Below are 16216 nucleotides of genomic sequence, written 5' to 3'. Positions count from 1 at the left end.
TGGAAAACATAACTGAAATCAGTCGCTTCCTATAACCATCAATAAGCTTCTGACACCTCTCACCCGGAATTTTGGACCACTCTTCCTTTGCAAACAGCTCCAGGTCTCTCTTATTGGAAGGACACCTTTTCCCAACAGCAATTTTAAGATCTCTCCACAGGTGTTCAATGGGATTTAGATCTGGGCTCATTGCTGGCCACTTCAGAACTCTCCAGCGCTTCTTTGCCATCCATTTCTGAGTGCTTTTTGACGTATGTTTGGGGTCATTGTCCTGCTGGAAGACCCAGGATCTTGGACGCAAACCCAGCTTTCTGACACTGGGCCCTACAGTGCGACCCAAAATCCTTTGGTAATCCTCAGATTTCATGATGCCTTGCACACAGTCAAGGCACCCAGTGCCAGAGGCAGCAAAACAACCCCAAAACATCATTGAACCTCCACCATATTTTACCGTAGGTACTGTGTTTTGTTCTTTGTAGGCCTCATTCCGTTTTCGGTAAACAGTAGAATGATGTGCTTTACCGAAAAGCTCTATCTTGGTCTCATCTGTCCACAAGACGTTTTCCCAGAAGGCTTTTGGCTTACTCAAGTACATTTTGGCAAACTGTAGTCTTGCTTTTTTATGTCTCTGTGTCAGCAGTGGGGTCCTCCTGGGTCTCCTGCCATAGCGTTTCATTTCATTTAAATGTCGACGGATAGTTCGCGCTGACACTGATGCTCCCTGAGCCTGCAGGACAGCTTGAATGTCTTTGGAACATGTTTGGGGCTGCTTATCCACCATCCGGACTATTCTGCGTTGCAATCTTTCATCAATTTTCCTCATCCGTCCACGACCAGGGAGATTAGCTACAGTGCCATGGGTTGCAAACTTCTTGATAATGTTGCGCACTGTGGACAAAGGCAAATCTAGTTCTCTGGAGATGGACTTGTAACCTTGAGATTGTTGATATTTTGCCACAATTTTGGTTCTCAGGTCCTCAGACAGTTCTCGTCTCCTCTTTCTGTTGTCCATGCTTAGTGTGGCACAGACAGACACACAATGCAAAGGTTAAGTGAACGTCTCTCCTTTTTATCTGCTTTCAGGTGTGATTTCTATATTGCCCACACCTGTTACTTGCCCCAGGTGAGTTTACAGGAGCATCACATGCTTGTAACATTCTTATTTATCCGCAGTTGTGAAAGGGTGCCAATACTTTTGTCCAGCCCATTTTTGGAGGTTTGTGTGACATTATGTCGAATTTGCTTTCTTTCCTCCCTTTTTTTGTTTTGTCCCAATACACACAAAGGGAATAAACATGTGTATAGCAAAACATGTGTTAATGCAATACGTTTCGTGAGAAATACATGATTTCCTGGAGAAATATCAAGGGTGCCAACAATTTCGGCCATGACTGTATATATATATATAACACATACACATGTATGAGTTCATTAAGAGGGCACAGAATCAGTTGGGGGGTTAAGCAACACTTTGTACTAAAATTGAGAGAGAAATTATGAAAATAGATAAGAAAGAGAAAAAGTATGAAAAGAGATAAGGAGGCAAGCTAACATAATCACCAGAGTATGAGTACTTAATGTAAAATGGACCAGCTTAAAGAATAAGGTAACATATTTAGGGTGTAAATAATAAGATAAAAAAATGAATACATGCACATTTTTTACCTGCAAAAAAGATATGCATTTATATATTATTTTAAAAAGGTGAACTTAGCCTTTAAGGTGACATGGTAGCCAATACTGCCACCAATTATATCTTTACCACTTCTCATCCATACAGGGCCGGGACAAAGGGTGGGCGGAAGGCCTGGGAGAAACAATTCAATGGAGGGGAGGGGGCGCAGGTAGAAGGCAGTGATGACACAGTACAGTGACGGATAAAGTCAGCCTTACAGAGGGCGGCTTTCCACTGAAGATGCATAGCAGTGCACACATCTCAGCTGCTACCTGGAACACACAGTGGTCTTGTTGATCTGTAGCATGGTGCTGAGTGTTGGAGCGGTATCTGCGATCCTCCCGCACCCGGTCGGCACTACGCTAGAAGACACACACTTCTCCTAGTCAGGTGGAGTGATCTGCCCAACAGATGATTTCTAGTCCTGGCCTTTGACATGAAGTTATTCAGAGACCAGGACAGGAAGAAACAGCGGCGCTGCAAGGGACTCTGCAAATTGGATTGAGTAAGTGATAAGCTGAGTAAAAGCAGCAGCCAATGGAGGATAAACAACAAGAGTATGTAGTTATGTAGACATTGTGATAAGACTTTAAGGAGGAACTGTTAACTACTTGGGGAGTATGGGGGATTTGTAATGAGCAGCAGGAAGGGGTTCATCTACTGCCAATGGTCACTGATGCATTAGTGATCGGTAGCAGTGCTAATTAACCTCTTCATGCTGCAGTATGAAGGGATAATGAACACTGTCCACTAATGCAGTAAAAAGAGGTTAACTCATCCACTCTCTCATCATATCACGACTCAACTACTGCAACTCCCTCCTCACTGGCCTGCCTCGCCGCTGGCTATCCCCGCTTCAGTCGATCCTGAATATGGCTGCCAGACTCATTCACCTTTCCAACCGCTCTGTCTCCGCCACCCCCCTCTGCCAATCCCTCCACTGGCTTCCGATTGCGCAACGGATCAAATTCAAAATCCTAACGCTGACATACAAAGCTGTCCACCATACTGCCCCGAACTACATCACTGACCTAATATCCAAGTACCACCCAGCACGCACACTCCGCTCCTCACAAGACCTCCTTCTCTCTAGTTCCCTGGTCTCCTCCTCCCATGCCCGCCTCCAGGACTTCTCCAGGGTGTCACCCATCCTCTGGAACTCCCTGCCCCAACCCATCAGATTATCACCTACTCTCCTATCCTTTAGGCGCACCCTGAAAACCCATCTCTTCAGGGAAGCCTACCCCACCCCCTGCTAACTTGCCGACCTCCTCCACTCTTCCTACCACTCCATCCCCCACAGCTATCTCCTCCTGTGCCACCATCCCCTCCCTCCTAGATTGTAAGCTCGAAAGAGCAGGGCCCTCAATCCCCTCATGTTTTGCATTGTATTAGTATTGTTCTGTCACATGTTCTGTCCCCCTTTGTAATGTACAGCACTGAGCGAACTATTGGCGCTTTATAAATACTGTATAATAATAAAATAATAATAATTAACACTGCCACCACTAATGTAGAAATGTAGAGAGATAGCGAAATAGCACTGCCACACTAACCATCCCTGGAAAAAGACTGAAAGTGTAATTCTAATTTAAACCTAACCAAACTTAAAAATGCCCCCTCCTTCTCCTAACACCCATGCTGACTAACCTATTTTCAGGCAACTCCAGTCGAGTCATGTGATCTCCCTATGCGAGCAAGTGGCATATGCAGGGGAGAGGAGAGACTGTCTAAGGCTAGTTAGATTTAAGCTAAAATGCCACTTTAAGAGCATGGGGGGTTAAATAGCATAACACCTCTGACTACAACTGCTGAGGGTTATTATTGCTGCTATTGACACCAAAGCTGGGGATTATTATTGCAGAAACTGATTTTGAAAAGACGCTGACTCTCATTATAAATGGGGGGTGCACTTTGCTATTTTCGCCCCGGGCACCAGATGACTGGGTGTCAGGCATCCCTGATCAATTCTGAGACAATCTTACCTCTAAACAGTTAATGAATAGCAGGTAAACTTCTTTCGTGTCTGGAAGTTTCAGAAGATTGCTCCTTTTGACTCTGTTTAAATATTCTTGCACATGATTCATTATGCGGTCAAAGCTAAAATAAGCAGTTGAAACAAACATAACTTAGTCACTTACTGCATATGCAAACGAGTACAACAAAACAGCAAAATGTCCTTTTTACCTGTACTTCAGCAGAAGTTTCAATATGACTGAGCGTATAACTGGAGTTTTGTCCACTGCATCCTCAAAGGGGGAAAGAGATCGTGTGTAATTTACAGACTCTATATCTGGAAAGAGCAGAAACAGTTCACATTAACAAAACTAAATTGGCTTTGGATACATATTATTTTACATTTACTATTAAGTTTATCAATTTTAAATTATTTTCTATTTGCTTTCTTATATAAACGTTTTTCGTGTCTCTCAGTGGACTCTTAGCTAAGCATTTTATTGCAAGTACAAAAATCCTGATTTGTTTCTCATCGACTGAAGGACATAGGTGGACAAAACACATTTCTGTGAAGAGAAATAAAGTACCCACTACCAAATGTGGTCAAGAATGGATGAAGCTCCTAAAAGGAAAAGGCTCTAGGTTCTGACCATAATAAATTAAGAATATCTACTCAAAACCACTATATGTTTTCATTAAAGAAAAAGTCCTAGCAGACCCAATGAAAGGTGCTCCTTACCAGTATTGTGGAATAGGAAGGATAGAAGAAGACGTATGACCTCATCGTCTGGTGGGCTGTTGTCCTTGAAGCACAGGTTGCATACAATATCAATGAAAAATCCATTGCATTGTTTTCTAAACTCAACATTTTTCTGTATGGACTCCCTTGAAATGATAAATAGACAAATAATATTGAGTCATTTTCATTTAATTTTTTATTTCTGTGAATCTTGCCACTTTATGCTAATTTGACACAGAACACAGAAAGATTGCCAGGCATCTTCTCCCAGCTTGATTAACTATTTATTCTGGGAAGTAATAACAGCAGCTGGTATGTTTAGGTACAGCCTATTTTATCTAGCAATAAAAATAGTTAGAAAAGGCAGCACTGTCATCCTTGCCTAAAAGTTCCACTGGATATAGATCCCCCCCCCCCCCCCGCCCACATACATTTTCCTAACATACAGTGGGGCAAAAAAGTATTTAGTCAGCCACCAATTGTGCAAGTTCTCCCACTTAAAAAGAGGAGAGAGGCCTGTAATTGGCATCATAGGTAGACCTCAACTATGAGAGACAAAATGAGAAAAAAAATCCAGACAATCACATTGGCTGATTTGGAAAGAATTTATTTGCAAATTATGGTGGAAAATAAGTATTTGGTCAATATCAAAAGTTCATCTCAATACTTTGTTATATATCCTTTGTTGGCAATGACAGAGGTCAAACATTTCCTGTAAGTCTTCACAAGGTTGGCACACAATGTTGCTGGTATGTTGGCCCATTCCTCCATGCAGATCACCTCGAGAGAAGTGATGTTTTGGGGCTGTCGCTGGGCAACATGGACTTTCAACTCCCTCCAAAGGTTTTCTATGGGGTTGAGATCTGGAGACTGGTTAGGCCACTCCAAGACCTTGAAATGCTTCTTACGAAGCCACTCCTTCGTTGCCCGGGCGGTATGTTTGGGATCATTGTCATATTGGAAGACCCATCCACGTTTCATCTTCAATGCCCTTGCTGATGGAAGGAGGTTTGCACTCAAAATCTCACGATACATGGCCCCATTCATTCTGTCCTGTACATGGATAAGTCGTCCTGGTCCCTTTGCAGAGAAACAGCCCCAAAGCATGATGTTGCCACCCTTGTGCTTCACAGTAGATATGGTGTTCTTTGGATGCAACTCAGCATTCTCTCTCCCCCAAACACGGCGAGTTGTGTTTCTACCAAACAGTTCTATTTTGGTTTCATCTGACCATATGACATTCTCCCAATCCTCTTCTGGATCATCCAAATGCTCTCTAGCAAACTTCAGACGGGCCCGGACATGTACTGGCTTAAGCAGGGGGACACGTCTGGCACTGCAGGATCTGAGTCCCTGGCGGCGTAGTGTGTTACTGATGGTAGCCTTTGTTACGTTGGTCCCTGCTCTCTGTAGGTCATTCACTAGTTCCCCCCTTGTGGTCCTGGGATTTTTGCTCACCGTTCTTGTGATCATTTTGACCCCACGGGGTGAGATCTTGCGTGGAGCCCCAGATCAAGAGAGATTATCAGTGGTCTTGTATGTCTTCCATTTTATATTTATTCCTCCCACAGTTGAGTTGTTCACACCAATCTGCTTTCCTATTGCAGATTCAGTCTTCCCAGCCTGGTGCAGTTCTACAATTTTGTTTCTGGTGTCCTTCGACAGCTCTTTGGTCTTCACCATAGTGGAGTTTGGAGTGTGACTGTTTGAGGTTGTGGACAGGTGTCTTTTATACTGATAACAAGTTCAAACAGGTGTCATTGATACAGGTAATGAGTGCAGGATAGAGGAGCCTCTTAAAGAAGAAGGTACAGGTCTGTGAGAGCCAGAAATCTTGCTTGTTTGCAGGTGACCAAATACTTATTTTCCACCATAATTTGCAAATAAATTCTTTCCAAATCAGCCAATGTGATTGTCTGGATTTGTTTTCTCATTTTGTCTCTCATAGTTGAGGTCTACCTATGATGCCAATTACAGGCCTCTCTCATCTTTTTAAGTGGGAGAACTTGCACAATTGGTGGCTGACTAAATACTTTTTGCCCCACTGTACATGGCCGGAGAGAATTGTGCAGGGCTAACAAAACTTGTGATTTTAGTGCAGCAAAGGTACTGTGTTGTCAGCTCAAACAGAAAGTTAGGAGGTCACTGGACATCTGGAAAAGCAACATTTTTTTGTACTCTAAAGAGATGAACTATGGGTTATTTTGCATGTGTTGCAAATATGTACTGCAATAAGAATTTTGACTTTCCTGTAAATTTAATATCTTAGAGTACATAGAGTACAGTACAGCACATAGTATTCATAGACCCTGAGCTATAGTCATACTTTCAGGTGACTGGACACTGGCAAAGCTTGTGGATGAGCACAACTCCCCCCTTAACCCTACCCCACTCCATGAGTCCTCAGTTTTGTTTTAGGCAATGTAGTGTAAGCCCAAGAATAAAAGGGAGGGTGTCCTGTACTATACTCTGTGATTTGGAATTTACAGTTAAGTCAAAATTCCAGGACATAGGGTGTGTATTCATAGACTCTGGGAAGTCCCTAAGCAATACATAAGAAGGGTGGGGAACAATTAGGCAAATAGAAATGTGTAAATAGGCCCAACAACAAGAGTCAACAGATCCAACTTTAAAGCACTGCTGTGAGCACCTTGCTGCCAAAGGTTGCATCTGCAGAAGATTATACGTCCACCTTTTAGAACATATGAAAAGGTATGAATAGAGAACCAGGTGATGGCCTTACAAAACTGGGCTACAGATGCTGGGTGCTGGAATACCCAGGAAACACCCACTGACTTGATGGAGTGGGCATGTAAAAGAGCAAGAGGAGTCTTCTCCTTTAGATTGCAAGCTCTGGTTCTAGCCTTATTCAGCTAGTGATAGTGGACTTTGAAGAAGGATGTCCCTTTCAAGGTACTGAGAGTCCATATTTCTGCAAGAAGCTGTTGTTCTGAGGTAGATTCTCTAATGGCTCTGACCACATCTAGACAGACAATGAACAGCAATTTTGTTTGGAAGCTTTAAAGCAGAGTACAAATCAAGAAGGACTATATCTTTGTTGAGGTGGAAGACTGATGCCACCTTAGGAAGAAAGGATGGTATAGGGTGTAAGACATCATCGTTTTTATGAAGAATGAGGAATGGCAAGAGAGAGTAGTCATGGGCTTCATGTTCGAGTCGAACTTCGCTGAACACACGAATGGTAAGGGCGTTCGGCAGGCTGTTCGCCCGCCACACCCCATAATGCACTGCGCCCTGACAGTGCATTGTGATTGGCCAAAGCAATGCACCTGACCAGGTCAGGTGCAATGCTTTGGTCAATCACAGCATATCATGACGGCACAAAGAGGTGGGGTAACCCCGCCCCTTGTGACGTCATTACAGTACATAAGAATGGTCATTGCGGCGCAGCTGTCAAACGGCGGGAGCCAGCGTCGAGAGCGTAGTGTTTTTTTTCTTTTTCTGGTTTGGCGGTGGCAGCGGGAACGTGATTGATGTTGGATCTACTTCTGGGAACATTTTTTTTATTTTTTTTTAAAGGACTTGTCAAAGACTGTCTTCCTGACATATTTACACTACACTTTTTTTTCTTGTGAATGGGTAGCAGTATCACGTATCACATAGTCATTCACATGGGGGGGGATCTGGGGGCCCCCTTGTTAAAAGGGGGATTCCAGATTCCGATAAGCCCCTCACCCACAGATCCCCACGATGACCGGCCAGGGATGTGGGAAAGAGGCCCTTGTCCCCATCAACATGGGGACAAGGTGCTATAGGGAGTCCCCCCTGCCCCAAAGCACCCCCCTAGTTGAGGACATGTGGCCTGGTATGGTTCAGGAGGGGGCACTCACTCGTCCCCTCCGTTTCCTGACCCACCAGGCCTGCATGCTGAGATAAGGGTCTGGTATGGATCTGGGGGGGGGGGGGAACTCGCACGACAATTTTTTAAACATTTTGGCGTGAGGGTTCCCCTCAAAATCCATACCAGACCCGAAGGGTTTTGTGTGGATTGGAGGAAGGACCCCACGCTGCTTTTTTTTTTTTTTTTTAATTGTCAGGCAATGCCAACAATTCTTTTGACATTCAGCTGTCAGTGGGTGACCCCACTGACAGCTGAAACAGTAAAGGATGTTTCACTATTAAAATACAGCATGACTTAATAATATAACTCATGTGGTACTTTAGTCGCTGAGCAGTATCTTACCACATATTTAGATGCAGTAAGATACCGCTCGGTAAACTGTCCCTGTTTGAAGTTCGCAGTGGAACTTTCAGTAGGTTCGAATGTTTGACCGCGAGCTGAACAGGGTTTGGTCCATCACTGAGAGAGAGACACTAGTTCAGAAACACCTCTGACAGACATGATAGCAACCAAGAAGACCATTTTGCAGGTGAGGTCATCTAAGGGGATATCCCTGATAAGTTCAAAGGCTGGTTTCTGCAGGGCAGAGGGAATTGAGCCGAGGTCCCAAAAAAAGCACAGGGTGCTGAAAAGGGACTGATCCAAGATATAACTTGGAGAAACATCTTAACAAGGGAGAACATGGCCAGAGTTTTTTGAAGGAGAATATACAAAGGCCAAAACCTCTCCTTTCAGAGTGCTTAAGGGCAAGTTCAAGTCCAGATTATAGGAAGGCCAGAATGTGAGGCAAAGAGTAATCTCTGAGAATGAGGTGCCGGTGTTTACAACATGCAACGAAGGATTTCTAGATATGATAACAGATCTTTCTGGAAGTGACTTTTCTTGCTTTTAGCAAGGTAGGCATCACAGAAGATTCCCTTCTGTCCTCTAAGACCTGGACTTCAACAGCCATGCGGTTAAAGCTAGCAATTGAAAAGCAGGGTGAAACAGAGGGCCCTCAAACAGCAAGTCTGACCAAGGTCTGGGTCCAGGGCCCGTCTTCTAGTAGTCAGAGAATGTCTGTGGCCAGTTTGGTGCAATTAAAATCACTAGTTTCTTCTGCTTTCTATTTTGTGTAGTAGGTGAGGTAGAATTCACATTGAACTTTGGGCCCTATGGAACAATCCCCTCTCTGTCTACTCTTTCATGTTACCTCAACCTCTATGAAGGCCTACAGATGTAGTGTTATACCCCATCTTCTGAATGCGACCAGATCTTTGGTCCCGATGTTTTGGACACGTTCTGAATGCCCTACACTATCAGATTGGAAACGGGAAGTAGATAAAATAATGGATGCCGAGCGTTGGGTCCACCTGATTAGAGGTCAGGGGGAGAAATTTAAAATATTTGGCAAGGATGGCTGTTTTACTCCTCTGAAATACCAGATGCATGAGCCTTTTTGAATGGTTTCTTTGTCAACAATGGAAAGATTTCAAAGACAACAATGTAGTATTTAACAGGTTTTTCGAAATGAAGATGAAATATGATGAAAGTGATAAAGCACTTATCAGAGCTTCACGTACCATTACCGACAAAGTTAGTGATCTAATAGGTGAAATGTTTTCTAAAACAGAAATGTCAGAGGTACTGACAGAAATTCTGAAGATTGATCCAAACTTTGACAAAGATAAGTTCCTCAAACTATGTGAGAAGGATATAATCCCAAACATTTTACAGGCTATGATCAGAGGTGATCTTGATGTCATTAAAAACTGGTGTTATGAAGCGCTCACAGGTATCCCTTAAAGCCATGAATGCAGGATAACGTGTGCCTGAAGGGAAGCTCGGAGGAATGAGAGTATGTCCTTCAGAGTAGAGTTGGACAAAGGTTGGCCTGGGGGATGCACTGGGAGTTGTGCTGCATAAGGATTCTAAATGGCACTTAGTGCCCGCAATTTGTGCCGGTGTCTGCACATGGGTTTTTTTTTTCCTGCTGCTATTTGGCCCCTAATACTTTTATGAACAACTTTAATAGATGTTTCTGGAAGTCTAGTGCTGTGCTATTCCTTTCTTCCCCCCCCCCCTTTTCATTTTTCTTCTTTTTATTTCCTTTGTTTAAAATTACTGGAATTCTAAAAGTTATGATTATTCCGTTTATGCGCAACTACGGTCAAGAAGTCTGTTTACATATGTTGTCATATGGGGGCTCCCTTTGTATTTATGACCTCTTTGCCAGGTTAAAATATATATGCTGACTTACTGTTTTGGTTATTTTATTTCATGTCATTGGAAAACATTAATAAAGATTGATTATTAAAAAAAAAAGAATTCACATTGAAGGGATAACATAGATTAACCTGAACTGAGACCAGGGGATTATCAAGGTATCGAATGCCAATGCTAGAGGATTTTTTAACCTGGCTACAAACAGAGGTATCTTGCTGTTGAATCTAGAAGCCAGGATATACACAACCGGGGTCCCCCATCTCTGCCATATCGGGTTAAAGATGTTGGGGTGAAAGGTCTGTTCCCCTCGGTCTAGGCAGTGGGGCTGAGGTAATCTTCCTTCCAGTTGTCCAGTCCTGGGATGTGGACAGCAGAGATTGCTGGACAGTGAATTTCCACCCATAAGATTATTTAGCTTGCTTCCTTCCAGGCTGCATGACTCGCCGATAGTTTGGCATTCACTGATGACCATATTCTGTGAGGGACTAAAATATTCCTCCCCAGCCTGAAACACTGGCATTTGTCGTTATCGCTTTCTAGTGATAAGAAAAGAATGACTTCCCCCATTTTCAAAGCTGGCCCAGAGATCCACCAAGATAGAGAATTATTTGCTTGGCTGGACAGGAGCATTGACAGGTTGAAAGAAGAAGCATGTTTTTTTCAGGACAACAAGATTTTGTGTTGGAGAGGTCTCAGTTGAAATTGGGCATATAGAATGAAGACTACTGTGAGGCCTAAAACTCTCACGGAAAATTCTCACAGAGCGATTTCTTTTTGATCTTAAGTCCCAAGTATGAGCCCTGGATGTCCTGAATTCCCAGAAAGGCAAGAAGAGGTGCTGGGACCTTTGTGAATAATCTGGGAGCAGATGATAGCAAATGGCAGTACGACAAACTGAAAGTAATTGTCTCGTGCTGCAAAGCATAGAATGTACTGATGAGGCGGATAAATGGGAATTTGCAGATAGTCTCCTTAGATGTCTATGAATGCCAAATTTTCCCCATGTCTCAAAGAGGCATTAATTGACCTTGCAGATTTGAATCTGAAGGTATTTGTTGAGATAGTTTAGGACTATTTTAGGATGAATACCCCTGTTGGGCTTTAGTACTGTAAACAGGTTTAAACAGAATTCTTGTCACGTAGGGGTATTGGCACAGTTACTCTCTATGACAAGAGGTGGTTCAGGGCACTCTGCAAATCTGACTTTCCAGATTTTGATTGTTTTGAGGGCAGAAAGCGGTGTGGGGGTAGAGCTCTGAACTTTGAAACCAACGATTGAACCCACAGGTTGGGCAAACTGTAACAGACATCCCCCAACACTTAGGAGTGAGGGTGCCCCTTCATTGGAAGAGAGCTTTGGGAAAGACTAGACAGGCTTTAAGGCCCAAGTCTTACACCAAAAGGAAGGGCTGAACTTAGGCTTGGAAGCTGAAGTCTGAGTAGAGTGTTAACCACTTCCAGTCTAGACACTTTTACCCCCTTCCTGTCAAGGCCAATTTTCAGCTTTCAGTGCTATCACACTTTGAATGACAATTGCACGGTCATGCAACACTGTACCCATATGAATTTTTTAACATTTTTTTTTAGACAGATATAGCTTTATTTTGGTGGTATTTATTCACCACTGGGATTTTTATTTTTTTTGCTATGTAAATTAAAAAGTCCAAAAATTTTGAAAGAAAGTGTTTTTCTTATAAAATTTTGCAAATAAATAGTATTTCATCATAAATATTGGCCAAAATGTTTCCGCTATATTTTTAGTAAAAAAAAAATAACCCAAATTATTTTATAACCAAAATTATAATTATTAAACATTTTAAAAAAAAAATTTTATATTATTTTTTATTTATTTTATTTTTTTACATACTGTCACCCTAGCAGTACAGTGTCACCATCGTGGGGGGTGATGAAGATTTTCTTTTTTTTTTTTCACTGATTGCTTTTACACCCATAAAGGATGTAAAAGCAATCATTTCTCCTTCTCTCTAGCTGCATTCTTGCAGCCATTGAGAACTACTGAGTGAGCTGTGATTGGTCACAGCTTGTCACATGGTGCAAGGCTGTTGTGAATAGCCTTGTACCATGTGACCTCTGTGATCACAGATTTCACATGTAGTAAGCAATGATGTCACAAGTGACATCTTGCTTACTACTTTGCATGTGATCACTGATTGGCCAATCAGCGATCACATGATCGGGACCTCGTACAGAGGTCCCATTCGACGATCGGTGTTCCACTGTGTCCGGAGGACACAGCCGGCACCGGATCGCAGGGAGCACGCACAAGTAGGGGGCGGGGAGGCCGTTTATAAACGGCCACCTGACCCTGTACTGCCACCATCCGGCCGTTTATATACAATGGCTGGACGGGAGGTGGTTAAGGAGCCTGTGGAAGAGGATTTTTGAACTTTCCTGTATGGAAGAAGAACCTTCCCTCTTGTGACAACTGCCTCACAAAAGAGGTATCCTTCTTCAAAGGACATACAAATGAGGCATCTGCTACAGGCAGTTTCAGCTGACCAGGCTTTAAGCTACAGGATTCTGTGCATATGAATGGATAGAAGAACAATTCTGAAAAAGTGTGTTATTACTTGTTCTAGGGCATCTACACAAAAGTGCAGAGCAGAATGTAATTGCTGTAATTGCTTAAAGTTATAGCCCAAGTGCAGCCAAAATTAAACAGAAAAATCAGCACAAGGGACATAACTTACAGTCAGTAGGATATATTCTTTGTGCTGATTCCTCTTTTGTTAGTGAAAAACTTCCTCCGTCTGCCTCCCTCCTGCCACCCTAATCTTTTGGTTCAGAGAGTGTTAATACAACATAAAGGTTTTCACAGAATCTCATCATGAGAGCCAGACTATGGCCCCCCTCCCTTTTCACCCAGCTGCTATATTCATAGAAGCCATACTACAGCTTCCATGAATAAAACAGGATATAAGAAAGGAAGACAGGTGAATGATTGATGGTTCTTCCCCATACGTTTAGATCCTGTTTCATTCACAGAAGCTGTAGAATGGCTTCTGTGAATGGTGGAGCTGGTTGGAAAGGGAGGGCATAATTGATGATGAAAGCCTGTGACAGCCTGTTAGTTGTAATAACCCCCACCAGATCTAAAGATTATGGGTTAGTGGGTTACATTGTTTTGCCCCCTCCTCCATAGTCTTTCAGTGCAGCGAGGGTTAATACAACTAATAGGCTGTCACAAGCTGTCTTTGGCAAGAGGTCTTTGAATGAATGAACACCTTCAATGGGTACAGTGAGATGTGTGTTTAAGAATGAGATTGCAGGATCTACTACAGCAGGCCCCTTTTTAGTGACATTTTTTCCACTGGATAGAATTTGGCAATAATTTTCAAAGGAGTAAAGATCTTTTCCGGATTGACCCAATCATTATAAATTGCACATTCTATTGACTCCAGAATAAGAAGTTTCTTTTTAGATTTAGCAGGACTTGAACCCAATGGGGCATGGTGAGAACAAGGAGATTGAGGTAAGACAATGCCAAGGCATTTTTACAAAGCAGAAGTGAGCATATCCACACAGGCAAGTATATTCCATAAAGCTGTAACCTCTGGTGCATAGCAGTCTGTGGCAGAGAAATCTTCCGAAGCATCCTATAAAATCATCTCCAGGTCCTCTTTGTTCCCTTCTATGTCCACCTCCTCTAGGCTCCTAGGATTCTACAGAGCTGACTAAGGAAATCAGTCAACTTGTGGATTATGGCAGAGGTGTGCAATTACTGAAAATAATTATTTTCTTACTTGTCCTGTTAGTGCCCTCAAGAGGGGAGACAAATACATTCCGTTCTTCTATGTCTGATATAGAAATTGAGATTAATTCTGGACTAACTGTAATGAATAAAAATAACTGTAAGATACCTGATTTCTTTTGAAACAACCATGGTGAAATCTTCTGGTATGTGCACTTTACACAATGGACAACTCCTATTACTAGTGTCTAGCCACTGCTTCAGACAAGACTGGCAGAAAACATGGTCACATTCCAGGCAAACTGGTTCATTTGGGTCACCATGACAAACTGTGCACAACTGCATTCCAAACCTATAGAAAAACAGGTTAATCAATAAAAATGATTAAAACATTAAATTGTGAAACTGCCGGAAAGAAGTTATTTGCTACTACAGTGTATTCGTTAAAAGCAAAATTTCACCTAAATTAATTTTTTTTTGGATAGAATAGAGGAGGGTCAGAACTTGTCAAAAGTCATAACTTAAGGAACAACAGAGACTTAAGGAACAACAGAGGCATTTGACAAGTGCAGGGTTTAGCATAAGGAGTGGTGGAGATTTATTTTAAGTCGCTAATTGATGGTGGGCTGGATTATATTAAAGTGTATGTCAAGCAAAAAACATTTTTACAGTTTTGGATACAGTGTGGATGACATAGAAGTTCTAAAAGGTTTCTATTGCTATCTGGGACTCCATCAGATTAAAGTGGTATTAAAGGTTTGGCTTTAAAGAAAAAAACAAAACAAAACATAACAAACATGTCATACTTACCAGCTCTGTGCAGTGTTTTTGCACAGAGCAGCCCTAATCCTCTTCTTCTTGGCTCTCCCGCTAGTGCTCCTGGCTCCTCCCCTTGACCAGTACCCCCCAATAGCAAGCCACTTGCTATGGGGGCACAGGTGCATTCTTTTTTTTTTCCTCCCTTAATGAAGAACTATTGTCAAAGCTCTTTTAGCTATATTTCTGTAGATTTCAGGAGTGCATTCAGTTATGCATTCCTGTGGCCCAAATTCAGACGACAGTGGGCTAAAGTCTACTTTCAGCTGACATCACTGAGTCGGTCCAGGCTCTGCAGGGGTCCTAACAATAATGTTGGGATTCACTCAGATGCCTAACCGGCAGCTGGCTCAGCCTCTCAGCACACCACTGAGATCCTGAGCCAGTCACACCTGCCCCTCCATAGTATGGCTCTCCAGTAAGCCCTGGAGGGGCAGAGCACAGAGCGGTGACTGGCAATCATGCTGCACTGCTCTTCCTCCTCACTGGACTCAGTTAGAGCAGCAGGAGCCACTAGCTGGGCACTGGCAGGTGGCATTGATAAGCACTGACAGCTGGCATTGATGGGCACTGACAGGTAGCACTGCTGATCATCAGGGTACACTGATCATCAGTGCCTTGATGATCAGTGTACATGTCCTCTCTGTGGAATGCCGATCACTGGCTCTCCTCCCCTCTCGAGCTGTCAGCGTGACAGCTCGTGAGGAGAGCAATGCCGATAGCCGGCATTTCCCTATTTACATGTGATCAGCTGTGATTGGACACAGTTGATCACATGACCGAGCCGACATCTTCGGTTCTTTCCATTGATCGATGATCCGCTGCATCCGAGGGACACAGCGCACCACCAATTGCCAAGCACGTGCAGTTAGAGTGGGAGGACGTCCTCCCAGAACGAGAGAACCACCTTGCACCCGTCTTTACCTTATATGGCGGGCGGGAGGTGGTTAAAATTTTCTGGCAAGGCATAGATCAGCATTTGCAGGACAGAAGCTTTGGAACTACTCTTTAGGCTGAGTAATAAAAAAAACTGAAATGATGGTAATCAATAGCACTGGTTGCAGAAATCCTCTGCCGCAGAATTTAAGAAATTCTGTGTCAGCAATGCAATGTATGTCTTTTTGTTTTACCTTGATACAGATTCGGCAGCTTCATTTCTGCATTTTTTAAGTGCATTTATCACAGCCATGAAAGGTCTGGCTGTCTTTATATCTGTAAAGTTTTCCAAACACTAAAAGAAAAACAATAAAA

At 42.9% G+C, this 16216-nt stretch overlaps 1 protein-coding gene across 1 annotated transcript in view; it reads right to left on the bottom strand.

The window, feature by feature from the left end:
• The window catches only part of RNF213 (ring finger protein 213), a 454388-nt gene that overhangs the window by 120677 nt on the left and 317495 nt on the right, over window positions 1–16216 (bottom strand). Inside the window, exons 41-45 of the mRNA XM_089682127.1 lie at window positions 16096–16196; window positions 14319–14501; window positions 4371–4516; window positions 3863–3968; window positions 3661–3775 (exon numbers count right to left, since the gene is read on the bottom strand). Coding sequence (XP_089538253.1) covers window positions 3661–3775; window positions 3863–3968; window positions 4371–4516; window positions 14319–14501; window positions 16096–16196 — 651 coding nt within the window. The remainder of the gene's footprint in view (window positions 1–3660; window positions 3776–3862; window positions 3969–4370; window positions 4517–14318; window positions 14502–16095; window positions 16197–16216) is intronic.

This window comes from Staurois parvus, unplaced genomic scaffold, assembly GCF_062004578.1.
Source record: "Staurois parvus isolate SC_StPar_1 unplaced genomic scaffold, SC_StPar_1.0 ptg000286l, whole genome shotgun sequence".
Taxonomy (NCBI): Eukaryota; Metazoa; Chordata; class Amphibia; order Anura; family Ranidae; genus Staurois; species Staurois parvus.
This window is presented reverse-complemented; position numbering and strand designations above follow the sequence as displayed.